The sequence below is a fragment of the Chrysemys picta genome, chromosome 17 (genome assembly GCF_011386835.1).
Source record: "Chrysemys picta bellii isolate R12L10 chromosome 17, ASM1138683v2, whole genome shotgun sequence".
Classification (NCBI taxonomy): domain Eukaryota; kingdom Metazoa; phylum Chordata; order Testudines; family Emydidae; genus Chrysemys; species Chrysemys picta.
Genome location: NC_088807.1, coordinates 19,127,237 through 19,154,466, shown reverse-complemented (window position 1 = coordinate 19,154,466; position 27,230 = coordinate 19,127,237). Strand labels below are relative to the sequence as shown.

The 27,230-nt window shown below is 63.3% G+C and overlaps 3 protein-coding genes across 7 annotated transcripts; 2 read left to right on the top strand and 1 right to left on the bottom strand.

The window, feature by feature from the left end:
* Positions 1-424: 424 nt before the first annotated feature.
* Positions 425-5,886, top strand: RPL18 (ribosomal protein L18). Of its 3 annotated transcripts, none has more exons than XM_065571576.1 (7): positions 425-571; positions 2,064-2,150; positions 2,421-2,528; positions 2,824-2,922; positions 3,056-3,179; positions 5,187-5,256; positions 5,762-5,886. In XM_065571576.1, the coding sequence occupies exons 1-7, from the start codon at positions 569-571 to the stop codon at positions 5,835-5,837; spliced, it is 567 nt and encodes a 188-aa protein (XP_065427648.1). In that variant the 5' UTR covers positions 425-568; the 3' UTR covers positions 5,838-5,886. The 3 variants fall into 3 exon arrangements, with proteins under 3 accessions (XP_065427648.1, XP_065427649.1, XP_023968270.1); XM_065571577.1 differs by lacking the exon at positions 425-571 and adding an exon at positions 609-613 and having other exon boundaries at positions 2,063-2,150; XM_024112502.2 differs by lacking the exon at positions 425-571 and adding an exon at positions 679-747.
* On the bottom strand, positions 4,279-13,005 carry LOC112060730 (uncharacterized). Its single transcript, XM_065571575.1, has 5 exons — positions 12,856-13,005; positions 9,695-9,860; positions 9,279-9,544; positions 8,378-8,887; positions 4,279-8,002 (listed from the first exon to the last, which is right to left on the bottom strand). Exons 1-5 carry the CDS (start codon positions 12,886-12,888, stop codon positions 7,562-7,564), a joined length of 1,416 nt encoding a protein of 471 aa, XP_065427647.1. The 5' UTR covers positions 12,889-13,005; the 3' UTR covers positions 4,279-7,561.
* A 318-nt stretch (positions 13,006-13,323) lies between these two features.
* On the top strand, positions 13,324-27,017 carry SULT2B1 (sulfotransferase family 2B member 1). Of its 3 annotated transcripts, none has more exons than XM_065570940.1 (7): positions 13,324-13,563; positions 22,467-22,609; positions 22,884-23,092; positions 23,959-24,085; positions 24,168-24,262; positions 25,748-25,928; positions 26,208-27,016. In XM_065570940.1, the coding sequence occupies exons 2-7, from the start codon at positions 22,474-22,476 to the stop codon at positions 26,378-26,380; spliced, it is 921 nt and encodes a 306-aa protein (XP_065427012.1). In that variant the 5' UTR covers positions 13,324-13,563; positions 22,467-22,473; the 3' UTR covers positions 26,381-27,016. The 3 variants fall into 3 exon arrangements, with proteins under 3 accessions (XP_065427012.1, XP_065427013.1, XP_065427011.1); XM_065570941.1 differs by lacking the exon at positions 13,324-13,563 and adding an exon at positions 13,853-14,732 and having other exon boundaries at positions 24,019-24,085; positions 26,208-27,017; XM_065570939.1 differs by lacking the exon at positions 13,324-13,563 and adding an exon at positions 13,854-14,732.
* Positions 27,018-27,230: the final 213 nt, after the last annotated feature.

Genomic DNA, 27,230 nt, shown 5'->3' with positions numbered 1-27,230 from the left:
GATAAGGCAACACAATAGAAACGCTTAAAGGTGTCCATGAGGCCGAAAGGAAGCAACTCGGGATGAATTATTTTGCCCAAACAGGTGAGATTTCCACTTGAGGGAGGAAACGAAATTGCAACATGTTAGAATTCCCCGTGGATCTGAGGCGCAGTCACTGTGGTCTAGTCTAGTGTCCAAACTAGTCTAGTCCGGCTAGTCTAGTCTGTCCAGTCACCAAATTCGGATCTGTTCTGCTCTCTTCCAGTCTAGTGACCATGTATATTGACCATGTACTCTAGTTAACTCCAATAGCCACATTCTGTTCTGCTCTAGTATCCCCGGCCCAGCCTAGTCTAGCCCCAATCTCCGTGATAACTGATCTGGCTGGACTCCATAAACTCTATCAGCTGCTCTATCATAGTTCGGAGTCCTCCAGCACCATCGAGCCCGCCGGCCGGAGCGTCGCACGTCTGGCCCCAGCGGGGCTCTGCCTGCCGCCGCGCTGCCATAGAGCGGAGCGCCCGCTCCCATCAGCCCCCGCGCGGCCCCGCCTCCTTCCTTCCCAGGCCGAGCCGCCGCCGCCGCCATGGTAAGCCGGGGGGGGGGGGGGCGCGGGGGAATCCGCCGCCATCCGCCGGGCGGGGGGCGCCGAGCCCGGGCCCGGGGCTGTGGGGGGACGTGGCGGGGCCCCGGGGGGCCGGATCGCCCTGAATGGGCGGGGAGCCTCCATCGCCGGGGCCTCCCCGCGCCCATGCGGGGAGCTGGGTGGGCTCCTGCCCGGGGACAGCTGGTGCGGGGCGGGCAAGGGGAGGGGTCTGGGGGGTGGCATGTGAGAGTGGGGGGCACCCAGCCGTGGTGGGGGTGCCCTGTACGGGGAGGGAGATGGGGGGGCACCCAGCAGGGGAGGGTACGGGGGGCACATAGCGGGGATGGGGGGCACCCAGGGGAGGGTACGGGGGGCACCTAGCGGGGGTTGGGGGATGGTACGGGGGGCACCTAGCGGGGGTTGGGGGATACCAGTGGGGGTTCGGGGATTGTACGGGGGGCACCTAGTGTGGGTGGGGGGATACCAGTGGGGGTTCGGGGATTGTATGGGGGGCACCTAGCGGGGGTGGGGGGATACCAGTGGGGGTTGGGGGAGGGTACGGGGGGCACCTAGCGGGGGTGGGGGGATACCAGTGGAGGGTACGGGGGGTACCTAGCGGGGGTTGGGGGATACCAGTGGGGGTTGGGGGAGGGTACGAGGGGCACCTAGCGGGGGTGGGGGGATACCGGTGGGGGTTGGGGGAGGGTACGGGGGGCACCTAGCGGGGGTGGGGGGATACCAGTGGGGGTTGGGGGAGGGTACGGGGGGCACCTAGCGGGGGTGGGGGGATACCAGTGGGGGTTGGGGGAGGGTACGGGGGGCACCTAGTGGGGGTGGGGGGATACCAGTGGGGGTTGGGGGAGGGTACGGGGGGCACCTAGCGGGGGTGGGGGGATACCAGTGGGGGTTGGGGGAGGGTACGGGGGGCACCTAGCGGGGGTGGGGGGATACCAGTGGGGGTTGGGGGGGGTACATTGTGCAGAGGCTGGGAAGGGGGTCATATAAGAGGAGGTGAGGGGGCACATGGGGCACCAAGTGGGGTGGAGGTTGGGGGGACCTGTGGAGCAGAGGGCATGGAGGTTACCTGGTGTGGGGGGGAGCACCCAGCGGGGGAGGATATAGAGGGCACCCAGTGTGGGGGGTACTGTGGGGCATAGGGTCTGAGAGGAGGGGTGGCACTGGTGGGTGGGCTGTTCGGGGGAGGCTGGGGGGGTTCACCCCGTAAGGGGCAGGATGAGGAAGGGAGGACCTGGGGACTGGGGGAGCATGAGGAGCTGGGGGGAGATGGCATGGGGGGGCTTCTGTGGGCACCCTGGGGTGGGGGGGGTTCTAATTTGCCTGGGAGCAGTGGCTGTTGGGGCAGCGGCAGCAGGGGATGGGGTGACTTACGGGGTACTGGGTGCATGGGAGAGTCGGGGCACCCCTCAGACCCATAGCTTGGGGAGTCCTGGGGGGGACACTGAGGCAGGGGCCCTGACGGTGTCTGCCCCCCCAGGGTGTCGATATCCGACACAACAAGGACCGCAAGGTCCGCCGCACGGAGCCCAAGAGCCAGGACATCTACCTGCGCCTGCTGGTCAAGGTAACGCGCCCCCCGCCAGGACGCCTGGGTTCTCTCCGCTGGGGGAGGGGGGTGGGGAGTGAGGACTCCTGGGATCTGTCCCTGGCTCTGGGAAGGGGGGGGGGGGGCTGGGAGCTAGGACACCTGGGTTCTGTGCTTGGCTCTGCCGCTGACTGATGTGACCTGTGCAAGCGCAGCCAGTAGAGCCCTTCACTGCCTCAGTTTCCCCTGGGTGCCTGCGGGGTGGGGGTGGGGCGAAGCGCTCCCCCTGACGGCCGTGTCCCCCCCCAGCTGTACCGTTTCCTGGCGCGCCGCACCAGCTCCCGCTTCAACAAGGTCGTCCTGAAACGCCTCTTCATGAGCCGCACCAACCGCCCGCCGCTCTCCCTCTCCCGCATGGTAAGTGGGGACCCGGGGGGAGAGGGGGGTCTGCTGGTGCCCCTCGACCGCGGCCCCTGACGGCCCTACACGGCCCCAAACCCCGTCCTGCGGCCCCTGACGGGCCGGCCCTAGCTGCGTCCCTCGACCCCTGTGCTGTTCCATTTGACTCGACATCCGGACTCCTGGGTTCTCCTCCTGCCTGAGTCCCTGTACCCTGGAGATACTGACAGCGTGTCCGGGGAGGGCCATGTCCCAGGGGGCACTGCCCAGAGTCGGGGGGTCTCACTGAGCTTCTGCCCCCTTCCTGCCCCAGATCCGCAAGATGAAGCTCCCAGGGCGGGATAACAAGACGGCCGTGGTGGTGGGAACCGTCACCGACGACATCCGCATCCACGACATCCCCAAGCTGAAGGTGAAACTGGTTCTGGGAGGGGGGTGGGGGGAGCCAGGACTCCTGGATTCTCTCCCCAGCTCTGGGAGGGGAGTGGGGTGGGGAGGGCTGGGGGCCAGCACTGGGGCTGTCACTGACCCGTCTCTCCTGGCAGGTCTGTGCCCTGCGAGTGACCCAAGGAGCCCGCAGTCGCATCCTGAAGGCAGGGGGTCAGATCATGACCTTTGACCAGCTGGCCATGGCAGCCCCTAAGGGCCAGGGCACCGTGCTGCTCTCGGGTGAGTCCTCCCACGCCCTCTGCTGGGACAGGCACCGGCCCTGCCCCACACAACCTGCAACAGGCAGCGGGGGGCAGCTGGGCTGCAGGGCCAGGGCTCAGCAGGGGGTGCTGTCCCCGGGCAGCCAGTTTGAACAGGGTGGGGTGTTGGGGCCTGTACTGTTAGTGCTGTTGAAATTGACCTGCCCCACCCCAGAAGGGCCGTGTTCCAGCGCCTGGCGAGGGGTCCCTGTGTACCCAGCCTCCGCGCTCCACCCCAGAGGGGCTGTGTCCCAGCACTGGGTATAGGGTCCCTGTGTACCCAGCCCCCGCGCTCCACCCCAGAGGGGCTGTGTCCCAGCACTGGGTATAGGGTCCCTGTGTACCCAGCCCCCGTGACCCACCCCAGTGGGGCTGCGTCTCTGCGCTGGGCAAGGGGTCCCTGTATACTCAGCCCCCACGCCCCACCCCAGAGCTGGCCGCCCCAGGCGAGGGGCCCTACATAGAATTATAGAACTGGAAGGGACTTCGAGAGGTCATTTAGTCCAGCCCCCTGCACTCATGGTAGGACGAAGGATTATCTAGGCCATCCCTGACAGGTGTTTGTTCAACCTGCTCTTAAAAATCCCCAGTGATGGAGATTCCACAACCTCCCTGGGCAATTTATTCCAGTGCCTAACCACCCTGGCAGGAAGTTTTTTCTAATGTCCAACCTAAACCGCCCTTGCTGTAATTTAAGCCCATTGCTTCTTGTCCTATCCTCGGAGGTTAATAAGAACAATTTTTCTCCCTCCTCCTTGTTACAACCTTTTATGTACTTGAAAACTGTTATCCTGTCGCCTCCCAGTCTAGTCGTCTCTTCTCCAGACTAAACAAACCCAATGTTTTCAGTCTTCCCTCATAGCTCATGTTTTCAAGACCTTTAATCATTTTTGTTGCCGTTCTCTGGACTTTCTCCAATTTCTCCACGTCTTTCCTGAAATGTGGCGCCCGGAACTGGACCCAATACTCCAGTTGAGGCCTAACCAGCGCGGAGTAGAGCGGAAGAATTACTTCTCGTGTCTTGCTCACAACACTTCTGCCAATACATCCCAGAAGGATGTTTGCTTTTTTTGCAGCAGCGTTACACTGTTGTGGTCCCCCGGATCCTTTTCTGCCGTACTCCTTCCTAGGCCGTCGTTTCCCAGTTTAAAGAACAGAAGTACTTGTGGCACCTTAGAGACTAACATTTATTTGAGCATAAGCTTTCGTGGGCTAAAACCCACTTCATCGGATGCATTCATTGTATGTGTGCAACTAATTGTTCCTTCCTAAGTGGAGCACTTTGCATTTCATAGATTCTAGGACTGGAAAGGACCTCGAGAGTTCGAGTCCAGTCCCCTGTCCTTACTGAATTTCATCCTATGGACTTCAGACCATTTCTCCCGTTTGTCCAGATCATTTTGAATTTTAATCCTGTCCCCCAAAGCGCTCACAACTCCTCCCAGCTTGGTATTGTCCGCAAACGTTATCCGTGTTCTCTCTATGCCATTATGTAAATCAGATATTGAACAGAACCGATCCCTGCGGGACCCCACTCGTTCAGCCCTTCCAGGCTGACTGAACCACTGATCACTACTCTCGGGGGACGGTTTTCCAACCAGTTCTGCACCCCCCTTATAGTAGCTCCATCTAGGTTGGCTTTTCCTAGTTTGTGCATGATCAGGTCTGCGGGACAGTATCAGAAGCCTCCCTAAAGTCAAGCTCTACCCTGCCTGGCCTGGGAGTTGCCTTGGGCACAGCTGTGGGGGGGCTTCTGGTGCAGAAGAACGGGGCTCTCACCGCCGTGCCCTGGCACATGGAGTTGCTGGCCCCCGAGCTCTGCATAGGGCCAGGCTGCCCCTGTAGGCTGGTGGCTGGAGCAGCCCTCCTTGCGCTCTCTCTGAGGCAAAGGCCACGTCCTTCCCTTCGGGCCTTTCCTGGGAGTTGGGGTGGGGGGCTGCGCCCCCATGCGAGGGGTCACTGTTGGTGTAACGCTGTCTCCCCATAGGGCCCAGGAAGGGACGCGAGGTGTACCGGCACTTTGGCAAGGCCCCTGGCACCCCCCACAGTCACACCAAGTGAGTGCAAACCCCCTCCCGCCCCTGCTCCAGGTCCCACTTCTTGTGCCTGGCCCAGCTGGGCTGAGCACGACCCCTGGCTGGGGGGAAGGCCGGGTAATAGAGGCATATCCCCAGAGTGGATCATGTTCTTGTGGGGGTCAGGACTGCTGGGTTCTGTCCCTCGCTATGGGAGGGGAGTGGGGTCTGGTGGTTGCGGGGCTCGGAGCCAGGACTCCTGGGTTCTCTCCCCGGCTATGGGGGGAGGGGGAGCCAGGACTCCCAGAGACACTAGAGCCCTGTGACCTGCCCCGCTAACACGTTGGGTCATGTCTGAAAACAACCTCCCCTTGTGCTGCCCCTGGAGCCGGCACCAGCCATGTGCCCGGCACCTCGCTGGGGGGTGCCCCCTGGGCCTTCCACCCCTGGAGAGCAGGCAGGGGGCAGCCTGTGAACTGGGCCTGAGCTGAGGGGGGGAATCCCTGGCATGGGGGGCAGTGCTAACCCCTCTCTCCCCTCCCTGCAGGCCCTACGTGCGCTCCAAGGGGCGGAAGTTCGAGCGGGCTCGGGGCCGCCGCGCCAGCCGGGCCTACAAGAACTAAGGGCGCCGGCCCGCACCTGCCTGTGTCCAATAAATGGGTCAGAACCGTGGGCTGGCGTCTGCTGTGTTTGCTTGCGGGGCAGTGCCCTTCCCCCCACTAACCCACAGGGGCCATGTCCCAGTGCAGGGCGAGGGGTCCCCGTTACACCCAGCCCCCACACCCCATTCCAGAGGGGCCATGTCCCGGGGGGACCCCCATATACCCAGCCCCCCCTTGCCCCAGAGGGGCCATGTCTCAGCGCCAGGGGAGGGGTCCCCATATACCCAGCCCCTGGGCCCTGCCCCATCTCAGCAGATGAGGAATCCCTGGATAACCAGCTCCACTGCCTTGGGGCTGCGTCTCAGCACCAGGGGAGGGGTCCCTGGATAAGTAGCCCCTGGGCCGCCCCAGGTTGCAATAGTGTCTGTATTTGCCCCTGTCCCTCTTCTACAGACAACAGCTGTGAGGGGGGCAGGGCTAGGTTTGGGGGGCAGCTGCCTTTCCAATGGGGCTCAGGCTCCTCCCGGGGGGCTGTGGGCTGTGTCGCGCGTGTGTGCTCTCTCTCACACCCCCCCTCCCCCCCATCTGTTTGGCCCCAGGGCTCTGCTGGAGTCAGTGGGGCAGAGAAGAGCCCAGCAGGTGCCTCACTTATGCTGCAAGTGGCCAGTGCCCTGTCCCTCCAGCCAACTTCCCCCTGGGGAGAGCTGGGGCCAGGACATGCTCTAACCACTAGACCCCACTCCCCTCCCAGAGCCTGGGAGAGAGAGAACCCACAATCCCGCTCTCTCAAGGGAGGGGCCCAGGGCTTTCTCCTGCTCCCCATGGCTGTGGGGCAGGGCTGTCCCCCCAGGGAGGGCATAGGTTGCAATACAGGTGGCTTATTGGAGGGGGGGGCCCTGCTCACGGATGTCTCCTCACCGCCGTTCCCAGGAACAAATGGTTTATTTCCAACCAAAAGCAGGGACAGGTTACAAATAATCCACGAACCCACCCAGACATAGAGCAGCAGGGTTGGGGCCAGTGGCCCTGCAGCCCCCCCCCCATTTGGCAAAGGTGGGGAATTGCCTCCCCTCTCCAGGCACCCCCAAATGGCTTGAGCCCAGGGACAGGACCAGCTGGGCAGGAGGGGGAGAAAAAGTGGGAAACAGAAGCAGCAAAGCTGAGGACAGAACCCGGGAGTCCTGGCTCCCAGCCCCAGTGTGCTCTAACCACTTGACACCATTTCTCTCCCTGACTCTAGGAGGGGAATCTGGACTAGTGGTTAGAGCAAGGGGGGGGTGGGGTCCTGGGAGTCAGGACTCCTGGGTTCTATCCCTGCCTCCACCCTGGGCTGAGCATGGTCTTTCTGTGCCTCGCTTTACCCGCCCCTGTGTGGAAGGGGGAATGAGAGGGATCCAGCTGCCTCCAGCGCCCCGATACTATCCCATCCTCCTGCCTTCGTGGGCTGGAATCAGGGGGAGGGCTCGGCCCCTCCCCCACCCATAGCCCCCTCCCAGTGTGGACCCCCCCAAGAGGGGGCATTGCGGGGCCAAATGCCCTATCCAGGCTGCCACATAGATCAGCTACAGCTGAGAGCAGGACCCCCAGTGAGCCCCCTTGGATGACCCCCAGATCTCCCTTCCCCCCAGTCACTGGCAGGGGGGAATCCAGGGCCCCTATACCAGCCCCACACCTGCCAGCTATGGGGGGAGGCGGGGAATCCCCAAGGCCCACCTCCCCCTGGGGGCAGAGGCAGACCCCCCTGCCTAGGCCAGCCCCATGGGCTCATGCAGCAGGCAGGCCAGGTAGCAGCAGATGGCCCAGGCCCGCCCCACCTGGCCCTCCATGGCAGGGGGCTGGACCCCCCGCAGGAAGCGGAAGCGCAGGGCCTTGTCGGCCAGGCTGGCCAGGCTGAGCACCTGCCGGCTGGCCTCCCCCTGCTGGGCGCTGAGGGCCACGGGGCCGTCCCGCAGGAAGGGGGGCAGCCCCGGCCCCCCTTCCCTGCCCCGCAAGGCGGCGCTGCAGCAGAAGGCCAGGAAGCCGCTGGGGGCGGCCAGGGCGCAGCCCTGCAGGGCGTAGAGCTGCCGGCCCCGGCCCTCGAAGCAGAGCTGGGCGCAGTCCAGCACCACCAGCGGGACGCCCCCAACCCGCGCCGCCCGCTGCGGCTCGAACCGCTCCACGTAGCGCGGGCTGCACCGCACCGGCACCTGCGGGAGAGGGGGCGGGAGAGTCAGGCCCTGCTGGGAGGTGGGGGGGCTCCAGGCCACTCCCCCTTCCCAGGTGGGGGACTGTCCCTCCAGGTCACACCCCCTTCCCATGTGATCCCCATATGGGGGGGCTGACCAGTCCCTCCAGGCAACCCCTGCCCCTGGGGGGGGCACCCCTCCAAGCAATGCCCCCTCCCCATGTGAGGGGTGGACCAGTCCCTCCAATCTGTTCTGCACACAGATTCTCCCCTGCTCCCCTCTAGGGGGCGCCAGCCCCATCCGGCCCCAGGACAGGGACTGGCTGGCTCAGGGGGTGGGGAATGGGGCCCGGGGCCTGTCCCCCTAGGGGGCGCCGGCCCCAGGGTGGGGGCTCACCTGGGCCAGCCGGGTCTCCATGAGCTGGGTCCAGCCGAGCCAGTAGCGGGAGACGGTGGCCTCGGAAAGGTGGAAGCGAAAGGCCAGATCCTGCAGGAGCAGCCCCAGCCGCAGCCGCACCAGCACCAGGAAGAGCTGGTCCTCGGGGCCCAGGGCGCTGGGGGGGCCCGGCTCGGCCCCCCGCTGCGGCTCCCCCTCCGTCAGGAAGGCCAGGAACGCGGCCAGGCGCTGGGCGCTGCCGAAGCCGGTGTAGAACCGCAGCCACTTGCCGTCGTCCCGGACGCTGGCCAGGCAGAACCGGCCCGGCCCGGCCCGGCCCCCCTGCTCCTTCAGCTTCTGGCTGATGTGCAGCACCGTGCTGCGGCTCCGCTCCAGCTCCTCCCGCAGCCCCTGCGTCTGGCTCTCCAGCTGGTCCCGCTCGCACCGCAGGTTCCGGTTCTCCGCCTCCAGCGCCGCGATCCGCTGGCCCAGCTCCGACGCCAGCGCCCAGCACTCGCTCTCCGACCTCTCCTACGGCACGCAGAGCCAGAGACGCGGCTGGGGATCCGGGGGCCCCTCGCCCAGCCCATCTGGGGTGGGGCGCAGGGGCTGGGGATCCGGGGCCCCCTCGCCCAGCCCATCTGGAGTGGGGCGCAGGGGCTGGGGATCCGGGGCCCCCTCGCCCAGCCCATCTGGAGTGGGGCGCAGGGGCTGGGTATCCAGGGACCCCTCGCCCAGCCCATCTGGGGTGGGGCGCAGGGGCTGGGGATTCGGGGACCCCTCGCCCTGCCCATCTGGGGGGGGGGTGCTGGGGATCCGGGGATCCCTTGCCCGGCGCTGGGATGCGGCTGACTCTGGGGTGGGGTATGGGAATGATGCCCTCGCCTTGCAGCACTGCGCCCCCTAGTGCCTCGCCCCTCACCTGCAGCTCCTGGCAGCGCTCCTGGCTGGCGGCCAGGGCCTCCTGCGAGCTCTGCAGCAGCTGGTTCTGCCGATGCACCGTCTCCTGCAGCTCCCGCACCATGCGGTGCAGCGCAGCCGGCTCCTGGGGGACGCCGTAGGCCCCATGGTCGTGCTGCACGGCCGGCTGGGTCCCGCCCCGGTGCTGGGCATAGCAGGGGGACACCCCGGCCATCTCCATCAGTTCAGCTGCCAGAACCAGGTCCCCGATGCCAGACGGGGCTTCCGCTGCAGGGACAGGGCACGGGGTCACTGGGGGAGAGAACCCAGGAGTCCTGGCTCCCAGCGCCTCCTCCCCCTGCTCTAACCACTAGACCCCACTCCCCTCCCTGAGCCAGGGGGAGAACCCAAAAGTCCTGCCCCTCTGCAGGACGGTACCTTTGTCCTCAGACGTCTCTCCTGGCAGCCGGCAGCCCGGGCGGATTCTCCTTCTTTGGGGCTCCAGCAGGTTCCTCCGGGCGCCTCTCCGAGCTCTGCCAGGCGCCTCGTTCTGCACTTCCTGCTCCGGCCCATAGTGGGCGCCGGAGACGTCGTTCGGGGAGATCTTGGCAAACCAGTAAAGTGCCCGAATCACTATGGCTTATTGCTAACAGTAGCCAAGTCAGCAGGCTTAGCTTAACCAAGGCAGGAGGGGAGGGGGTTTTGGGTACCATGGAAAGGGCGGCTTCACCCTCCGCCCTTCCTGCTAAGAACGTTGAAATTGCTGAGACTTGTATTTTAGAAAAACAGGAATCTGTCTATCAGGGCATGAAGGCATGTGCCCTCTAAAAACCCCCACATCTGGTTAAATTAATGCTCAGAAGGAAACCTCTTGATTGACTCTTAAAAATCACTTGCCTAGCAAGTTTTCTTTAAGTGACATGTCATCCTAGTGCTAATGTATAAATAAGGGGAGGAAGTTTGCGTTAGTTGGACTGTTCGGGAGGCTTTCTTCAGGGACGCTCCCTCGGGACGCATCTCAGGGGTCCCCACTGGCAGACGGAAGATTTGGCTGACGAAGCCTGCCGTTGTGCCATTCGAGAGCGACACTCAGCTTTGGTAATTATCAAGGGTTGGGGGTGTTTTACTAACCTGTTGCGGACGTGTGTGAGTGCTTGAGATTAAGTAACGTTTAGCTTTAAGTTTAAGTGTTGTCCTGTGTGTGCCAGCCATCTATCGGTCGGATGGCCGTGTCTCCCCTGATTTATTTCTTGACACCACCTCGCACTGAGTAAAAATTACCAAGAGCTTTGGGTTGAAAGAACCCCGGGGAACAACGTGGGTGGGTTCATGATACTCCTTGGGCGGGGATGGATAAATTGGGGGCGGTGGGGGATAGATTCACTAAGGGCAAGTCATGCCCTGATTGCCTTCTATGACGAGATAACTGGCTCTGTGGATATGGGGAAAGCAGTGGACGTGATATATCTTGACTTTAACAAAGCTTTTGATACGGTCTCCCACAGTATTCTTGCCAGCAAGTTAAAGAAGTATGGGCTGGATGAATGGACTATAAGGTGGATAGAAAGCTGGCTAGATCGTCGGGCTCAACGGGTAGTGATCAACGGCTCCATGTCTAGTTGGCAGCCGGTATCAAGCGGAGTGCCCCAAGGGTCGGTCCTGGTTTTGTTCACATCTTTATTAATGATCTGGAGGATGGGATGAATTGCACCATCAGCAAGTTCGCGGATGACACTAAGTTGGGAGGAGTGGTAGATACGCAGGAGGGTAGGGATCGGATACAGAGGGACCTAGACAAATTGGAGGATTGGGCCAAAAGAAATCTGATAAGGTTCAACAAGGACGAGTGCAGAGTCCTGCACTTAGGATGGAAGAATCCCAGGCACCGCTACAGGCTGGGGTCCGAATGGCTAAGCGGCTGTTCTGCAGAAAAGGACCTGGGGATTACAGTGGACAAGAAGCTGGATATGAGTCAGCAGTGTGCCCTTGTTGTGAAGAAGGCCAATGGCATATTGGGCTGTATAAGTAGGGGCATTGCCAGCAGATCGAGGGAAGTGATTATTCCCCTCTGTTTGTCACTAGTGAGGCCGCATCTGGAGTATTGCATCCAGTTTTGGGCCCCCCACTACAGAAAGGATGTGGACAAATTGGAGAGAGTCTGGCAGAGGGCAACGAAAATGATCAGGGGGCTGGAGCACATGACTTACGAGGAGAGGCTGAGGGAACTGGGATTGTTTAGTCTACAGAAGAGAAGAATGAGGGGGAATTTGATAGCAGCCTTCAACTACCTGAAGGGGGATTCCAAAGAGGATGGAGCTCGGCTGTTCTCAGTGGGGGCAGATGACAGAAAAGGAGCAATGCTCTGACATTGCAGTGGGGGAGGTCCAGGTTGGATATTAGGAAACACTATTTCCTAATAGGAGGGTGGCGAAGCACTGGAATGGGTTCCCTAGGGAGGTGGTGAAATCTCCATCCGTAGCGGTTTTTAAGGCCCAGCTTGACAAAGCCCTGGCTGGGATGATTTAGTTGGGGATTGGTCCTGCTTTGAACAGGGGGTTGGACTAGAACATCCTGAGGTCTCTTCCAACCCTGATATTCGAGGGAGCTGCACTTCCCCATTCCTTCAGCCCTGAATTTACCCACAATCCCACATTTCCTCCTACCTCCCCCCACCCTTCCCTTCACAGCCATCCCAGCTGGAACAGGATAACAACCTACTACTGCTGCCAGCTCATGGAGCCAATTCTTCAGGCTCTCTGGGTGGGCATTAGTGGGTGCTGGTCCAGGGCCTGAGGAGCCCAACTTCTATTGCAGGCCCTGGCACAGGCCCTGGGAAAGGCGCGTCCTCTGGGTCTCCGTGCCTCGGTTTCCCTCTCTATAGGAGGGGATAACGAGCCCCGGCCTCTCACACAGGGGGTGTCGGGAGGGTACAAACACTGTGAGATGCTCAGGGGGCGGGACAGTCAGGTAATAGGCCAGTCCTACCCGACCCCTTGTACCCAGGACTCCTGGGTTCCGCTACCAGGTCCATTTTCTTGCCCAGCGCGGAGAGGCGACTGCAGGTCGGGAGTGAGGGGCAGCAGTCGGGCTGGGGGGGGCTGCGGGTCGGGAGTAAGGGGCACCGAGGGGCGACTGGCCGGGCCGGGGGGGGCTGCGGGTCGGGGGGGGATCGGCCGGGCGGGGGGGGTTGCAGGTTGGGAGTGAGGAGCACTGGGGGAGGCTGCAGGTCGGGAGTGGGGAGCACGGGGGGCTGTGGGTCAGAAGTAAGGGGCAACAGGGGGGCTGGTCGGGCTGTGGTTCGGGAGTGGGGGGCTGCGGGTCCCAGGGGTGGGGACCGGCCGGGCTGGGGGGGGGGGGCTGTAGATCGGGAGTGAGGGGCACCGGGCGGGGACCGGCTGGGCCGGGGGGGGGGGCTGCAGGTAGGGAGTGGGGAATACGGGGGGGGGAGGGCTGCAGGTCGGGAGTAAGGGGCACCGGGGGGGGGGCTGCGGGTCCCGGGGGTGGGGACCGGCCAGGCTGGGGGGGGGCTGTAGGTCGGGAGTGAGGGGCACCGGGGGGGGCTGCGGGTCGGGAGTGAGGGGCACCGCCAGGGCTGGTACCTGCAGCGCTGGATGGGGGCTGGGCTGCAACATTCTGGCCCCTGAGCCTCGCTCTGGATCGAAGATGGCGGCTGATCTGAGTCTGCCCTATTCGGGCCCAGCCGGGGGCGGGGGATGTGCCAGGGACAAAGATGGCGGCGGTCACGTGTGAAGCACGGAGTGGAGCCAAGCTTCCGCCAGAAGCTGGATCTTGGGGAGGGGGAGAGAGATGGGAGAAAGGGGGCAGGGCTCATGGCTTTTTCCCTGCCAGAGTTGGGGAGAGAACCGGCTCCCATTCCCCCTGCTCTAACCACTAGACCCCCCTCCCCTCCCAGAGCCAGGAGAGATCCCAGGAGTCCTGGCTCCCAGCCCCCCCCTGCTCTAACCACTAGACTCCCCTCCCCTCCCAGAGCCAGGAGAGAACCCAGGAGTCCTGGCTCCTAGCCCCCCATCCAACCACTCGGGGATAAAACCCAGGCATCCTGGCTCCCAGCTCCTGCTCGCCTGCTCTAACCACTAGACCCCCCTCCCCTTTGAGACACAGGGATGGAACCCAGGAGTCCTGGCTCCCAGCCCCTCCCCAGCTCTGCCCCTGCAGCTGTCAGGAACGCTGCCCTGGGTGATTCACGCCCTGGCGAGCTCAGGCCCCTGTGGGGCAGAGGCCAGGCATCTGTCAGGGAAGCAGGAGCTGCTCACAGTGTCTGGGGCTTTGTCATTAGCATCTGTGCAGTGAGTATCCTGTCATTACCTGGCGAGAGGGGCTGGGAGCCAGGACTCCTGGGTTCTCTCCCTGGCTCTGGGAGGGGAGTGGGGTCTGGTGTTTAGAGCGGGGGGCTGGGAGCCAGGACTCCTGGGTTCTCTCCCTGGCTCTGGGAGGGGAGTGGGGTCTGGTGTTTAGAGCGGGGGGCTGGGAGCCAGGACTCCTGGGTTCTCTCCCTGGCTCTGGGAGGGGAGTGGGGTCTGGTGTTTAGAGCGGGGGGCTGGGAGCCAGGACTCCTGGGTTCTCTCCCTGGCTCTGGGAGGGGAGTGGGGGTGAGTGGTTAGAGCAGGGGGCTGGGAGTTATCCAAACAGCTGTGTCAGTGACTCTCTCTGACCCATTCATGCCATTTTCATGACCTTTAGCTTTTTGTGTCTTTGTGGCCAGAATTTGGCCTTGGGACCCCACAAAAGTCCCGGCGGGTTCAACGGGAACTGACTTTCTCCTGTGTTTTCCCATAACTCCAGCTGCTCTATGCAAAACACCCCAAACCCTGCCAATTGGCAGCGCCGCGGATTTCTCTCTAACAGGTGCGCTGGTGGAACCCAGGCATCCAGGTGGGAGATGCCGCTCACCCACTTATTAGTCTAATCACAGGGCTGCTGGCAGCTGAGCAAGCTCCTTAAGGAGGCTTGTTTTCCTCCCAGCGTCCCTGGCTCTGGGCCAGGCCTGGCAGCAGGTGACGGGTGCGGGAGGGCAGGAATTGTTAGCAAAACCAGCAATCGGGAGACGGGCTCGGAGATCCGCAGCATCGTTCGTTTTGATCTTTATGTGGGGGTGAGATTGACCCTAGGGAGCTGAGATCAGAACCCGGCCCTGCCCCCAATGCAGTCAGCGGTGACTCTGGATTGACCCTGCGGGAGCTGAGATCGGGGTGACTCCGGATTGATCCCGGGGAGCTGAGATCAGAACCCGGCCTTCCCTGCCCCCAGTGCAATCAGGAGTGACTCCAGATCCAGCCCAGGGGTGGGTGGCTCTGTCCCATGGCGGGGGGTGTTTCTCGTTCCCCTGCCATGGGCTGCTCTGAGCCAGCCTCTCTCACTCGCTGTGTAGGCGGTTCCCAGCCCTGGACCCAGGGGATCCCTGCATTGCTCCCACAGCCGCTGAGCCAGCCAGGTACTGCCTCCCGCCCTAGGGCAGGTAAGAGAGTGGGTGGGGGCTCCCCCTGTGTGCACAGTCCGGCTGGGAAGTCTGGCCCGAGGGGCCCCCAACGGCTCTGGGCTGGCTCCGTCCTTCGCTCCGAGCAGCTCCAGGGTCAGGTTCTTCCCTTGCCTGGAGCAGCCCCGGTGCCAGCCAATGGGTGTGGAGCAGAGCCAGCTAGGGGAGTGCGGCGGGGGGACGAAATGCACACTGGGGGTGGGATGGAGAGAAGGGGTGTGGGAGGGTAGAGGAGTGTGGGGGTGGAGGGGTTCCCGTGGGGCTGGGTAGAGGAGGGGGGATGGAGGGGGTGTGAGGGAGGAGGGGTTCCCGTGGGGCTGGGTAGAGGAGTGGGGGATGGCGGGAGTGTGGGGGTGGAGGGCTTCCTGTGGGGCTGGGTAAAGGAGTTGGGGAGATGGAGAGGCTGTGGAGGTGAAGAGGTTCCCATGGGACTAGGTAGAGCATGGAGGATGGAGCGGGTGTGGGGGTGGAGGGGTTCCCGTGGGGCTGGGTACAGGAGGGGGGATGGAGGGGGTGTAAGGGAGGAGGGGTTCCCGTGGGGCTGGGTACAGGAGGGGGGATGGAGGAGGTGTGGGGGTGGAGGGGTTCCTGTGGAGCTGGGTACAGGAGGGAGGATGGAGGGGGTGTAAGGGAGGAGGGGTTCCCGTGGGGCTGGGTACAGGAGGGGGGATGGAGCGGGTGTGGGGGTGGAGGAGTTCCTGTGGGGCTGGCTACAGGAGGGAGGATGGAGGGGGTGTGAGGGAGGAGGTATTCCCGTGGGGCTGGCTACAGGAGGGGGGATGAGGGGGTGTGAGGGAGGAGGGGTTCCATGGGGCTGGCTACAGGAGGGAGGATGGAGAGGGTGTGAGGGAGGAGGGGTTCCCATGGGACTGGATAGAGGAGGGGGGATGGAGGGGGTGTAAGGGAGGAGGGGTTCCCGTGGGGCTGGCTACAGGAGGGAAGATGGAGGGGGTGTGAGGGAGGAGGGGTTCCCGTGGGGCTGGCTACAGGAGGGAAGATGGAGAGGGTGTGGGGGTGGAGGGGTTCCCGTGGGGCTGGCTACAGGAGGGGGGATGGAGGGGGTGTGAGGGAGGAGGGGTTCCCGTGGGGCTGGGTACAGGAGGGGGGATGGAGCGGGTGTGGGGGTGGAGGAGTTCCTGTGGGGCTGGCTACAGGAGGGAGGATGGAGGGGGTGTGAGGGAGGAGGTATTCCCATGGGGCTGGCTACAGGAGGGAGGATGGAGAGGGTGTGAGGGAGGAGGGGTTCCCGTGGGGCTGGCTACAGGAGGGAAGATGGAGGGGGTGTGAGGGAGGAGGGGTTCCCGTGGGGCTGGCTACAGGAGGGAAGATGGAGGGGGTGTGGGGGTGGAGGGGTTCCCGTGGGGCTGGCTACAGGAGGGGGGATGGAGGGGGTGTGAGGGAGGAGGGGTTCCCGTGGGGCTGGCTACAGGAGGGGGGATGGAGAGGGTGTGAGGGAGGAGGGGTTCCCGTGGGGCTGGCTACAGGAGAGAAGATGGAGGGGGTGTGGGGGAGGAGGGGTTCCCGTGGGGCTGGCTACAGGAGGGGGGATGGAGGGAGTGTGGGGGAGGAGGGGTTCCCGTGGGGCTGGCTACAGGAGGGAAGATGGAGGGGGTGTGAGGGAGGAGGGGTTCCCGTGGGGCTGGCTACAGGAGGGGGTGTGTGAGGGAGGAGGGGTTCCCGTGGGGCTGGATAGAGGAGGGGGGATGAGGGGGTGTGAGGGAGGAGGGGTTCCGTGGGGCTGGCTACAGGACGGGGGATGGAGGGGGTGTGAGGGAGGAGGGGTTCCCGTGGGGCTGGATAGAGGAGGGGGGATGGAGGGGGTGTGAGGGAGGAGGGGTTCCCGTGGGGCTGGATAGAGGAGGGGGGATGGAGGGGGTGTGAGGGAGGAGGGGTTCCCGTGGGGCTGGATAGAGGAGGGGGGATGGAGGGGGTGTGAGGGAGGAGGGGTTCCCGTGGGGCTGGATAGAGGAGGGGGGATGGAGGGGGTGTGAGGGAGGAGGGGTTCCCGTGGGGCTGGATAGAGGAGGGGGGATGGAGGGGGTGTGAGGGAGGAGGGGTTCCCGTGGGGCTGGCTACAGGAGGGGGGATGGAGGGGGTGTGAGGAGGAGGGGTTCCCATGGGGCTGCGTAGAGGAGTCGAGGCTGGGTGGATGGCAGTACTGACACATGGCAGGCGATGGGCATGGCCGCCCCACGCATCAGGTTTGGGTGCAGCTGTGGACACTTGGCTCCTGGCTCTGCGTGTGGCCAGCTGGGTGACTCGTCTTGCGGGACCTCAGTTTCCCCATCTTTACAATCTTTCAGCCTGCGAGCTGCACAGGGCAGGACAGTCTCCCTGCGTGGGGGCAGCGCCCAGCCCGACGGGGTCCCGCTCTCGGCCCCTGGGCAGCAGTGGGGTCCCACTCTCCATTAGGGTAGCAACAAGAGCATCTAAGACACATAATAATAATGTGAACAATCGGAGGAGAAGAAACGAACCCAGGTGCTGTGATTTCCCCTGGCGACGCAGGTCACTGGGGACGCCACGTTTTCAACTCTCCCCCCACCCCGCCCCAGGGCTAGAGCAGCAGTAAATAGAGTCAAGTTTGTTTACTCTGATAGCTGCAGTTGCGTTGGAATTGCGTAAGACGGCTTTTCACAAGTTGGGAGCAGGGAGCTCTGCCCGGCCTCTCCAACGTTACAATAACACCGATAATCATTCAGAACATCTCTCTGTTTATAATGCAACATTAAAATACATGCACTTGTGCACACGTGATGTTATGAGGGAGGGCCTTAATGGTTACCATGAATCACTTTAAAGTGATGGGTGTAATCTGTTGGATTACCTAGAAGGATCAATTAAGGTGCTGGTATGTAATGAGAGTGGGAAACGACAGAAGCCACCACCCAAGGCATGGAGCCAAAAGGCAAGGCCTGAGCAAAAACAACAAAAAGCTAACCCAGGGAGGTGAAGGGGGGTTTACCCAGGAGGCTGGAACTAGGATAGAGGACATTTGGTTTCTACTCCTGCCTCTGCATCTAGGCAGCTCCAAGTCATGTTGATTGCTCTAGGCCTCACCTTCATCATGAGGATAACTGACCCCATCTCTTTACACATATCATGGGGTGGCTTAGCCAGAGATGCAGCGGCCCTGGAAGAAAGCAGTGAGACAAAGCTGTTTGGGGCACAGGACTGTCTGAACGCAGGCCTGGATTTCTGAACAAGAAACCTGCCTGCTGCTGCTTGATCCTAGTGCATTCAGGGAACTAGGCCTTTGTATCCATTCTTGGTCACCCCAGATGACACAGGACGTCCTACCAGCCAGTTTCTCCTCCAACGTCGGACGACATCGACGGACCACCACCAGCCAAATCGGGCAGCAACATTATGCATCAGTCAGTAGCTTTGGGCGCCAGCAGAGGATGAGCCATCATCAGTTATTCATCCCACTGTCCCTCGTTGGCTGGATTCCAGCCTTGCCACGGACCTGGGCATGGAACAGCAGCTGGGCAAAAACTTTCCAGATGAAATCGTTTGCTGGGGGTGGCTCCAGATGTGGAGTGATTGAGACCTTGCACCAACTTGCCAGCGATTTTGACACAGTTTTTTCGGTCAGGGGAAAAACGATTTGGGAAAAGTCAAACGGTTTGATTTTTAGGGGCAGGGGATTCATGCTGCTTTGCTGCGAGGAACTTCCACCCATTTTATATGATCTTTTTAAAGGCAAAAGTGTATTTGAAATCCCGCTTGCCACTGGCCCGAAACGAAAATGCCCCCAGATGTCCGATTTTGCTGAAAACTCTAAAACAGAACCAAAAAAATCCAGGTTTGCCCCATGTGTAAGTTCATCAATTCTAAAGCCAGACCCTAGTCTGCCCTCCTGTCTAGCACCGGCCAGAGAATGGCCCCGCAATAACAGAGCAGATCTGTTCGAAAACCAGCCAATCTTGATTTTAAAATGGGCAGTGACGCCCGTGGTGAATTGTCCCCCGGTTTGTTACTCTGACCCGTTCCAAACATAGGCCTCATTTCCAGGCTGAATGTGTCTCGCTTCAACTTCCCGCCGTTGGATGGTGTTTGACCTTCTTTGGTTAGACTGAAGAGCCCGTGATGAAATAGCTGTTCCCCACGGATAGAGGATAGACTGGGATCAAGTCAGCCCTGAACCTCTTCATCAAGCTAAATAGACTGAGTCCCGGAGTCTCTCCCTCTCAGGTGGGTTTTCTCACCCTTGAACCGATCTCCTGGCACTTCTCTGGCCCCTCTCCGATTGATTACCGTCCTTCCTGAATGGCATGCACCAGAGCTAGACACAGGCTCCCAGCAGCGGGTCGCACCAAATCCAGAGGTCAAACGGCCTCTGCTCCGTCTTAAGATTCCCCTGTTGATGTGCCCCAGCCTCGCACAGGGAGCGCATGGCGAATACCCGCCATGCCCTCCCAGGTTTCTACAGGGTCCCGGCTTCCCACGAGATATTCCCCCACCCTGGCAGTACGGCCAGTGTCCTTTATTCCCAGGTGGCTACGGTGACGTTTAGCCCTGGATTAGTGACCTTTCTCTACGGGAAACCTCCTGAGCATCTGATCTTCATATGTCTCCCCACAAGCAACTGAGGCCGTCGTCTGCCCCTCGACTTCCCACAGAACCATGGATCAAGTTCGGGCGTTTTGCCCTTGTCTCCCTGGCCTGGTCGCAGTGTCTCTAAAAGAACCTGTAGCTGCAGGCCAGGCCCAGGTGGGATGCTCTATACTAAAGACACCACTTGGATTGGCAGGACAGGGCTTCATCTGAGGCTGGTTCCCCCGACCTTCCAGCCTCCCTGCCTCCGGCTCCAAGAGCCAGGCGAGTTTCACCATCGACACAGAGCAACCTGCATGTTCCACACCTGTCCTACCAGAACAAGCCACTCCACCCCCAGGTGAGGCAGAGGGAACAGGCAGTTTTTGACAGATGTGTCTTCACATTGCGGACGGCAGGAGAGGAAGGCACCACAGTGAGAGGCGTGGGAATGGCCTAGATTCTGGTTGCTGTAAATTGAAAAGCCTCGACACCCGGCCACGTGAGGCTGGAAGGGGCCTCGAGGGGGTGTTTGGCCCAGCCTCCTGCGCCGAGGCAGGACCAAATCCACCTAGATCATCCCTGGCAGGGTTTGTGCAATGTGGTCTTGCAAACGCCCGTGGATGGGGAGCCCGCAGCTATCCCAGGGAGCCGGGTCCATAGCTGAATCCCCTGATCGCTTACCGGGATCTCCGTTGCCGGAAACTTAGCGACTGATCCCCAGCCTCCTTAGACCAGCCTGGTATGCCTCCGTGGGCTGCTATTGGCCCCCCTCAGCCAGCTCGTCTCTGGATGGACCAGGCCCCAGTTCTTCCACCTTTTCCCCATTGTCTGGGTTGTCTAATCCTCCCACTCACCCATTCAGCTCCACTCCTGCGGGCTCTCTCCAAATGTGGCCGCATCTCTCTGAAAGTGCGGTGCCCGAAACGGCGCTTCCCCCCCCGTACCCGGGCAAACAAGCCCCTCCCATGGCTCACCCCCGACCCTCCCGTTCACAAGGCACAAGTGATCCGGTTTGTGATCCACTAGACCCCCCCCATCCCCGTGTGCTGTTTTGCGGCACCCCTGCCTAGCCAGCTGTTCCCCCCGGGCAACTGATTTTTCCTTCTCACGCGCCGTTCTCTGTGCTGGTCCGTCTCACTGATTTCAGCCCCGTTCGCCAGTTTCTCAGACCCCTCCCAGCGTGGGCCTGTCCGCAGGTATCTCAGGCAGGGTGGGAAGGAGTCGGGTTTGAAGCGTCCATTTCGAACACGATGGCCATTACCCTGGAAATCACCGAGAGGCCAAGTCAGGAAAACGCTGCTCGTGTGTGATCGGACTTTCGCTGGGTCTCTTCCTGCGGGCGTTCGGTTGTAAGGGGGAGCAAGTGTTAACGCTCGGGCTCCCGGTGTCTGCCCTCATGGGATAATTAGTGACTAATTGACCGATTGCCCCCCTCCCATCCTCCGCCACCCTAGGGCTGCGCCGCTGTGAATGTGGAAATCGGAGCAAATCTCAAAAAGGCATTAAAGCGAAGGCCGGGGTTGTGATCCGAATCCACTGGCATGGGGCCTGGCGCTGAGCGTTGGCTCTGCTCCAGCAGCCAGCGCAGGCGCCCCGGGGGGGGGGCCGGCAGCCATGGGGAACGCAGCTGGGATCCCAACGCGGAGATTCAACCCGGCTCGTGGGCTGAGGCTGGAGCAGCCTCATGAATCACTGGGCGGCCTGGCCACTACTGTGGGGGTGGGGGGTGTGTCATGGGACGCATGCCAGGGGCATGGCTCACACACACGCAGACACACACACAGTGCAGGGTCCTGCCTCTCCAGCAGGGGGCAGCAGGGACATACACATACAGAGCAGGGCACATCTCCTCCAGCAGGGGGCAGCAGGGACACACACACACACACACACACACACACACACACACACACACACAGAGTGCAGGGCCCATCTCCAGCAGGGGGCGACAGGGACACACACACAGTGCAGGGCACATCTCCTCCAGCAGGGGGCAGCAGGGACACACACACACACAGAGGAGGGCCCAGTCACTCCAGCAGGGGGCGACAGGGACACACACACACACACACAGTGCAGGGGCCCAGCCTCTCCAGCAGGGGGCAGGAGGGACACACACACACGCAGTGCAGGGCCCATTTCCAGCAGGGGGCGACACACACACACACACACACACACGGCAGAGCTGGATGGACACACACACACACAGTGCAGGGCCCATCTCCAGCAGGGGGCGACAGGGACACACACACAGTGCAGGGCACATCTCCTCCAGCAGGGGGCAGCAGGGACACACACACACACAGAGGAGGGCCCAGTCACTCCAGCAGGGGGCGACAGGGACACACACACACACACACTGTGCAGGGCCCAGCCTCTCCAGCAGGGGGCAGGAGGGACACACACACACGCAGTGCAGGGCCCATTTCCAGCAGGGGGCGACGCGACACACACCACACACACACACACACACACGGCAGAGCTGGATGGACACACACACACACAGTGCAGGGCCCATTTCCAGCAGGGAGCGACACACACACACACAAACACACGGCAGGGCTGGATGGACACACACACACACACTGCAGGGCTCAGCCTCTCCAGCAAGGGGCAGCAGGGACACACACACACACACACGGCAGGGCTGGATGGACACACACACACACACTGCAGGGCTCAGCCTCTCCAGCAAGGGGCAGCAGGGACACACACACACACACACAGAGCAGGGCCCATCTCCTCCAGCAGGTGTGACACACACACACACACACACACACACACACACACACACACACACACAGCAGGGGGCGACACACACACACACACACACACACAGCAGGGGGCGACACACACACACACAGTGCAGGGCCCAGCCCCTCCAGCAGGGGGCGACACACACACACACACACAGTGCAGGGCCCATCTCCTCCAGCAGGGGGCAACACACACACACACACACACAGGGGGCAGGGCCCATCTCCTCCAGCAGGGGGCGACACACACACACAGGGGGCAGGGCCCAGCCCCTCCAGCAGGGGGCGACACACACACACCACACACACTGCAGGGCCTGGCTCCTCCAGCAGGGGGCGACACCCCACCCCCAGGGGCTGAGGGGTAACTCCGAGGGCTCCCGCTGTGTCCTAATGACCCTCGTGTCTCCCCCATTCCCAGCCCCAGGATGTTCAAGGAATATTTCCAGTACAAGGGGATTAGCTTCCCCAGGCTGATCTACTCGGAGCGGGGGCTGCGGGAGGTGGAGAACGAATTCCAAGTCCGGGATGACGACGTCTTTAACGTCACCTACCAGAAATCAGGTACCGTGGGGCCCCGGAGCCAGGGCTAGAGCTCTGGGAGTGGGGGCTAGTGGTTAGAGCGGGGGGGGGGGGGGGCTGGGAGCCAGGACTCCGGGGTTCTCTCCCTGGCTCTGGGACTCCTGGGTTCTATTTAGTTACCTCCTCTGCTCCCCAGAGGCCTTTGCAGCCTGAGGGATGGGGGCTGGGGATTCTAAGGACCACACAGCACTGGGCGGGGGGGGCTGGTTCCCCGTTGTCCGTAGCAACGCTCACCACGGGGAGGCTGTCACCATAGGGACTGTCTGGATGCTGGAGATCCTGAGCCTCATCCACAGCAACGGGGACCCCAGCCAGTGCCGCACAGTCCCTAACTGGAACCGCGGGCCCTGGTACGAGACCGTCATGGGCCTCCAGACCGCGCGGAGCAACCGGCCGCCCCGGCTCATCAGCTCCCACCTGCCCATCCAGCTCTTCGCCAAGTCCTTCTTCCGGTCCAAGGCCAAGGTGCGGCTCTGGGGCCGGGGCGGGGGGAGGGGGTGAGGCGGAGCCTCGGCTCTCGGGTCAAATCAAATTCGGTTTCTAGCCCCTGTGGGTGGGGAGAAAAGCCCCAAAATGCGACTCTGCCAGAGTTTGCTGAGAGCCTGAGCCCATTGCTCTCCCGCAGCCCCTCCCCCGGCACGTACCCCCGGGGCCCAGCCCCCCCTCCAGCCCCTCCCCCGGCACATACCCCCGGGGCCCAGCCCCCCCCTCCAGCTCCTCCCCCGGCACGTACCCCCGGGGCCCAGCCCCCCCCTCCAGCCCCTCCCCCGGCACGTACCCCCGGGGCCCAGCCCCCCCCTCCAGCCCTTCCCCCAGCACGTACCCCCGGGGCCCAGCCCCCCCCTCCAGCCCCTCCCCCGGCACGTACCCCCGGGGCCCAGCCCCCCCTCCAGCCCCTCCCCCGGCACGTACCCCCGAGGCTCACCCCCCCCTCCAGCCCTTCCTCCGGCACGTACCCCCGGGGCTCACCCCCCCCCTCCAGCCCTTCCTCCAGCACGTACCCCTGCCCCTCCCCCTCCAGCCCCTCCCCCGGCACGTACCCCCAGGGCCCAGCCCCCCCCAGCCCCTCCCCCGGCACGTACCCCGGGGCTCACCCCCCCTCCAGCCCCTCCCCCAGCACGTACCCCTGGGGCCCAGCCCCCCCCTCCAGCCCCTCCCCCAGCACGTACCCCTGGGGCCCAGCCCCCCCTCCAGCCCCTCCCCCAGCACGTACCCCTGGGGCCCAGCTCCCCTCTCCAGCCCTTCTCCCAGCATGTACCCCTGGGGCCCAGCCCCCCCCTCCAGCCCTTCTCCCAGCATCCGCTCCCCCGCTCACCCCGCATCCCCCCCAGGTACTGTACACGGTGCGGAACCCCAAGGACGTCTTCGTCTCCCTTTACCACTTCTCCCAGATCTTCCGCCCCTACAAGGAGCCGGGACAGCTGGACCAGTTCCTGGAGCAGTTCCTGGAGGGGGACGGTGAGTGCCATGCGGTGGGGGGCTGGAGGGGAGGCTGCCCCCGTGAGACACCCCCCCTAACCCCGCCCATTTGCACTTGCAGTGCCCTTCGGCTCCTGGTTCGACCACGTCAAGGGCTGGATGGGCCTGCGGGGCCACGAGAACTTCTTCTGGATCACCTATGAGGAGCTGCAGCAGGTGGGGGAGCCCAGCAGGGGGGGGGGGGCAGTTTGGATCAGTGGGCCCTGGGGGGGCCTGGGATGGGGGGGAGGCGCGGATCTCAGCAGAGGGGAGGGGAGATGCGGGAGGGAGAGGGGAGGGGCTGGAGTAGCCCTAGGCGGAGAGGATCTGAGGGGGGATGCCTGAGGGGCAGAGGGTTGGGGGCTGGGCTCGCCCAGGCTGGGGGAGATGGAGCTCACTGTTACCTCCCCTGCAGTTACCCCACCCACCAGCTGGGGGTGCTGCCACCCCCCTCCCCCACCACCCTGTGGGTCAGCTCCCCCTGGAGCAGAAATCAGGGGCTCTGAGTCCGGCCTTAGCTCAGCCACGGTGCCCCCAGCCCCGGCCGTGAGGCGCCCGCCCAGACACCTCCTCAGCCAGGCAGCGGGATAAGCCACACCCCCAGACTGAGCCTGGAGGGGCTGGGACATGGGGGAGGGATCTGGGAGCTGGTGCCAGGAGGGGGATCACAAAACACAGCAGCGACCCAGGACCCCACACCCCACGAGAGTGCGAGAGACCAAACCTCAGGCACTGCCCCACGTGGGGCCCTGCTTCATTGCGCTGCCCAGACACAGAGTTGCCAAGATAAGGGCCTGGTCCGGCTGGGCGCTGCCCAGACTCAGTCGCCGAGATCGGGGCCCGTCGGGCCGGGCGCTGCCCAGACTCAGAGTCGCCGAGATCGGGGCCCGTCGGGCCGGGCGCTGCCCAGACAGCCACCGAGATCGGGGCCCCGTCGGGCCGGGTGCTGCCCAGACACAGAGTCGCCGAGATCGGGGCCCGTCGGGCCGGGCGCTGCCCAGACTCAGAGTCGCCGAGATCGGGGGCCCCGTCGGGCCGGGCGCTGCCCAGACTCAGAGTCGCCGAGATCGGGGCCCCGTCGGGCCGGGCGCTGCCCGGACACAGAGTCGCCGAGATCGGGGCCCCGTCGGGCCCGGGCGCTGCCCAGACTCAGAGTCGCCGAGATCGGGGGCCCCGTCGCGCCGGGCGCTGCCCAGACACAGAGTCGCCGAGATCGGGGCCCCGTCGCGCCGGGCGCTGCCAGGACACACAATAAGAGACAGTCCCTGTCTCGGAGAGCTCCAAGTGTAAATAGACAGAGGGTGAGAGGGTAAACTGAGGCACAGCAGAAGGCCCATGACTTGTCCAGGGTTACCCAGCAGTTCAGTGGTGGAGCCGAGACCCCAGGAGTCCTCCAGTCCATCTCCGGCCTCCTCCATCCAAGCCAGGACTCCAGGTGCCATCTCCGAGCCATGCCAGGGGCCCCCATCCCTACTTCTGTCTCCCATGGGGCCAGCCCAAGGCAGGGTGGGAGGTCCCCTCGGCCGGGGAGTCACCATGAGTTAGATCCGCCCCGTTCTGATGTTCTCCAGCGCGGCCCAAGGCCTCCCTGCCTCAGTTTCCCCAAACCCGGCATGCCCCCGGGGAGGCCTTGCCGCTGATCCCCTCCCCTCCTCCCGCCAGGACCTGCGGGGCAGCGTGGAGCGGATCTGCCAGTTCCTGGGCAAGCCGCTGGACGCGCGGGCGCTGGACGGGGTGGTGGAGAACGCCTCCTTCCAGGCCATGAAGCAGAACAAGATGTGCAACTTCAGCCTGGCCCCCAGGTTCCTGCTGGACCAGACCCAGAGCTCATTCCTGCGGAAAGGTGAGGCTGGGCTGGGGGGGCTACGGGAGAAGATGGGGCCCCATAAGCTGAGTCCTGGATGAGAAGAGACGTAGACCCTGGCAGGGGCTGCGGGTCGGGAGTGAGGGGCACCGGCAGGGCTGGGGTGGGGGGGAAGGGCCGGGCTAGCAGGGGCTGCGGGTCGGGAGTGAGGGGCACTGGCAGGGCTGGGGTGGGGAGCCCAGGACTGGGATAGGGGGGGTGATGGGGAGGCCGCTCCCATAATGCTCTCTGCTCTGTCTCTGTCTGTCTCTGTCACAGGGATTACCGGGGACTGGAAGAACCAGCTCACCACGGCCCAGAGCGAGAATTTCGACCGGATTTACCGGGAGCAGATGCAGGGGCTGGATCTGAGCTTCCCCTGGGACCAGCCGAGCCCCCAGCCCTCCCCACCCCCCACCGAGTGCTCGGACCCCTCGCCGGGCGGCAGCTGAGACAGAAGGGAGCACGGTGCACTGGTTAGAGCAGGGGGGCTGGGAGCCAGGACTCCTGGGTTCTCTCCCCGGCTCTGGGAGGGGAGGGGGGTCTAGTGGTTAGAGCAGGGGAGCTGGGAGCCAGGACTCCTGGGTTCCAGGTTTGACAATTGAAGACAGGATTCCTCAGGGAGGTCTCTTGGGTGAGGATGGAGGCACCCCACCCCCGCCAGGATCCCTGCCCCATTCAGCCCCTACAGGGTGCAGAGGGAGCGGGGGTGGAAGGCTAGCTCAGTGCGAGGGGGGGATGTCAAGGGTCCCCCACGATCTGGCCTCCTCTGAACCTGAGAGCTGTAGTAAACACGGAACAATAAAACTAATTTATTGCTGGGCTCCTAACGCAGCCCTTCTGTGTGTGGGGGCTGGGTGTACGGGGACATCTCGCCTGGTGCTGGGACGCGGCCCCTCGGGGGTGGGGCGTGGGGGCTGGGTATACAGGGACCCCCTTGCCCAGCGCTGGGATGCGGCCCCTCTGTGGTGGGTTATCTGAGGACCCCTCGGTTGGTCACACTCAGGACAGCTCCCCCCCTCTCTCAGCGACGGGCTCAGGCTCTCAGCACACCCAGGCAGGGTACATCTCCCTCCAGTCACGTTGCCAGTCTTTTCTTCGCGCCGTGAGGCCTGGAAACTCCCTGTTTCTTCTGTCTGGCAGCTGGCACCGTGCCCAGGTTGCCCCCGCCCCCCACAGGCTTCGGGCTGGGTTCCACTCCCCCCGCACCAGCAGCCGAAAGCAACCGAGGCACAGCCCGAGTCGTGGCCCCATCACTTTTATTGGCACAGGTCGCTGGACAGAACTGTCAACAGCAAGTCC

Excerpts from the sequence above, each read along its gene's own strand:
- LOC112060730 (XM_065571575.1), bottom strand. The coding sequence starts at position 12,888 with ATGTTGCAGCCCAGCCCCCATCCAGCGCTGCAG. Across the intron at positions 9,861-12,855 it reads GCCCCCATCCAGCGCTGCAG|ATCTCCCCGAACGACGTCTC; the intron begins GTACCAGCCCTG and ends TGGTTTGCCAAG. Across the intron at positions 9,545-9,694 it reads AGAGACGTCTGAGGACAAAG|CGGAAGCCCCGTCTGGCATC; the intron begins GTACCGTCCTGC and ends CTGTCCCTGCAG.
- RPL18 (XM_024112502.2), top strand. The coding sequence starts at position 694 with ATGGGCGGGGAGCCTCCATCGCCGGGGCCTCCCCGCGCCCATGCGGGG. Across the intron at positions 2,923-3,055 it reads ACGACATCCCCAAGCTGAAG|GTCTGTGCCCTGCGAGTGAC; the intron begins GTGAAACTGGTT and ends CTCTCCTGGCAG. Across the intron at positions 5,257-5,761 it reads ACCCCCCACAGTCACACCAA|GCCCTACGTGCGCTCCAAGG; the intron begins GTGAGTGCAAAC and ends CCCTCCCTGCAG.
- SULT2B1 (XM_065570940.1), top strand. The coding sequence starts at position 22,474 with ATGTTCAAGGAATATTTCCAGTACAAGGGGATTAGCTTCCCCAGGCTG. Across the intron at positions 24,263-25,747 it reads CCTATGAGGAGCTGCAGCAG|GACCTGCGGGGCAGCGTGGA; the intron begins GTGGGGGAGCCC and ends TCCTCCCGCCAG. Across the intron at positions 25,929-26,207 it reads GAGCTCATTCCTGCGGAAAG|GGATTACCGGGGACTGGAAG; the intron begins GTGAGGCTGGGC and ends TCTCTGTCACAG.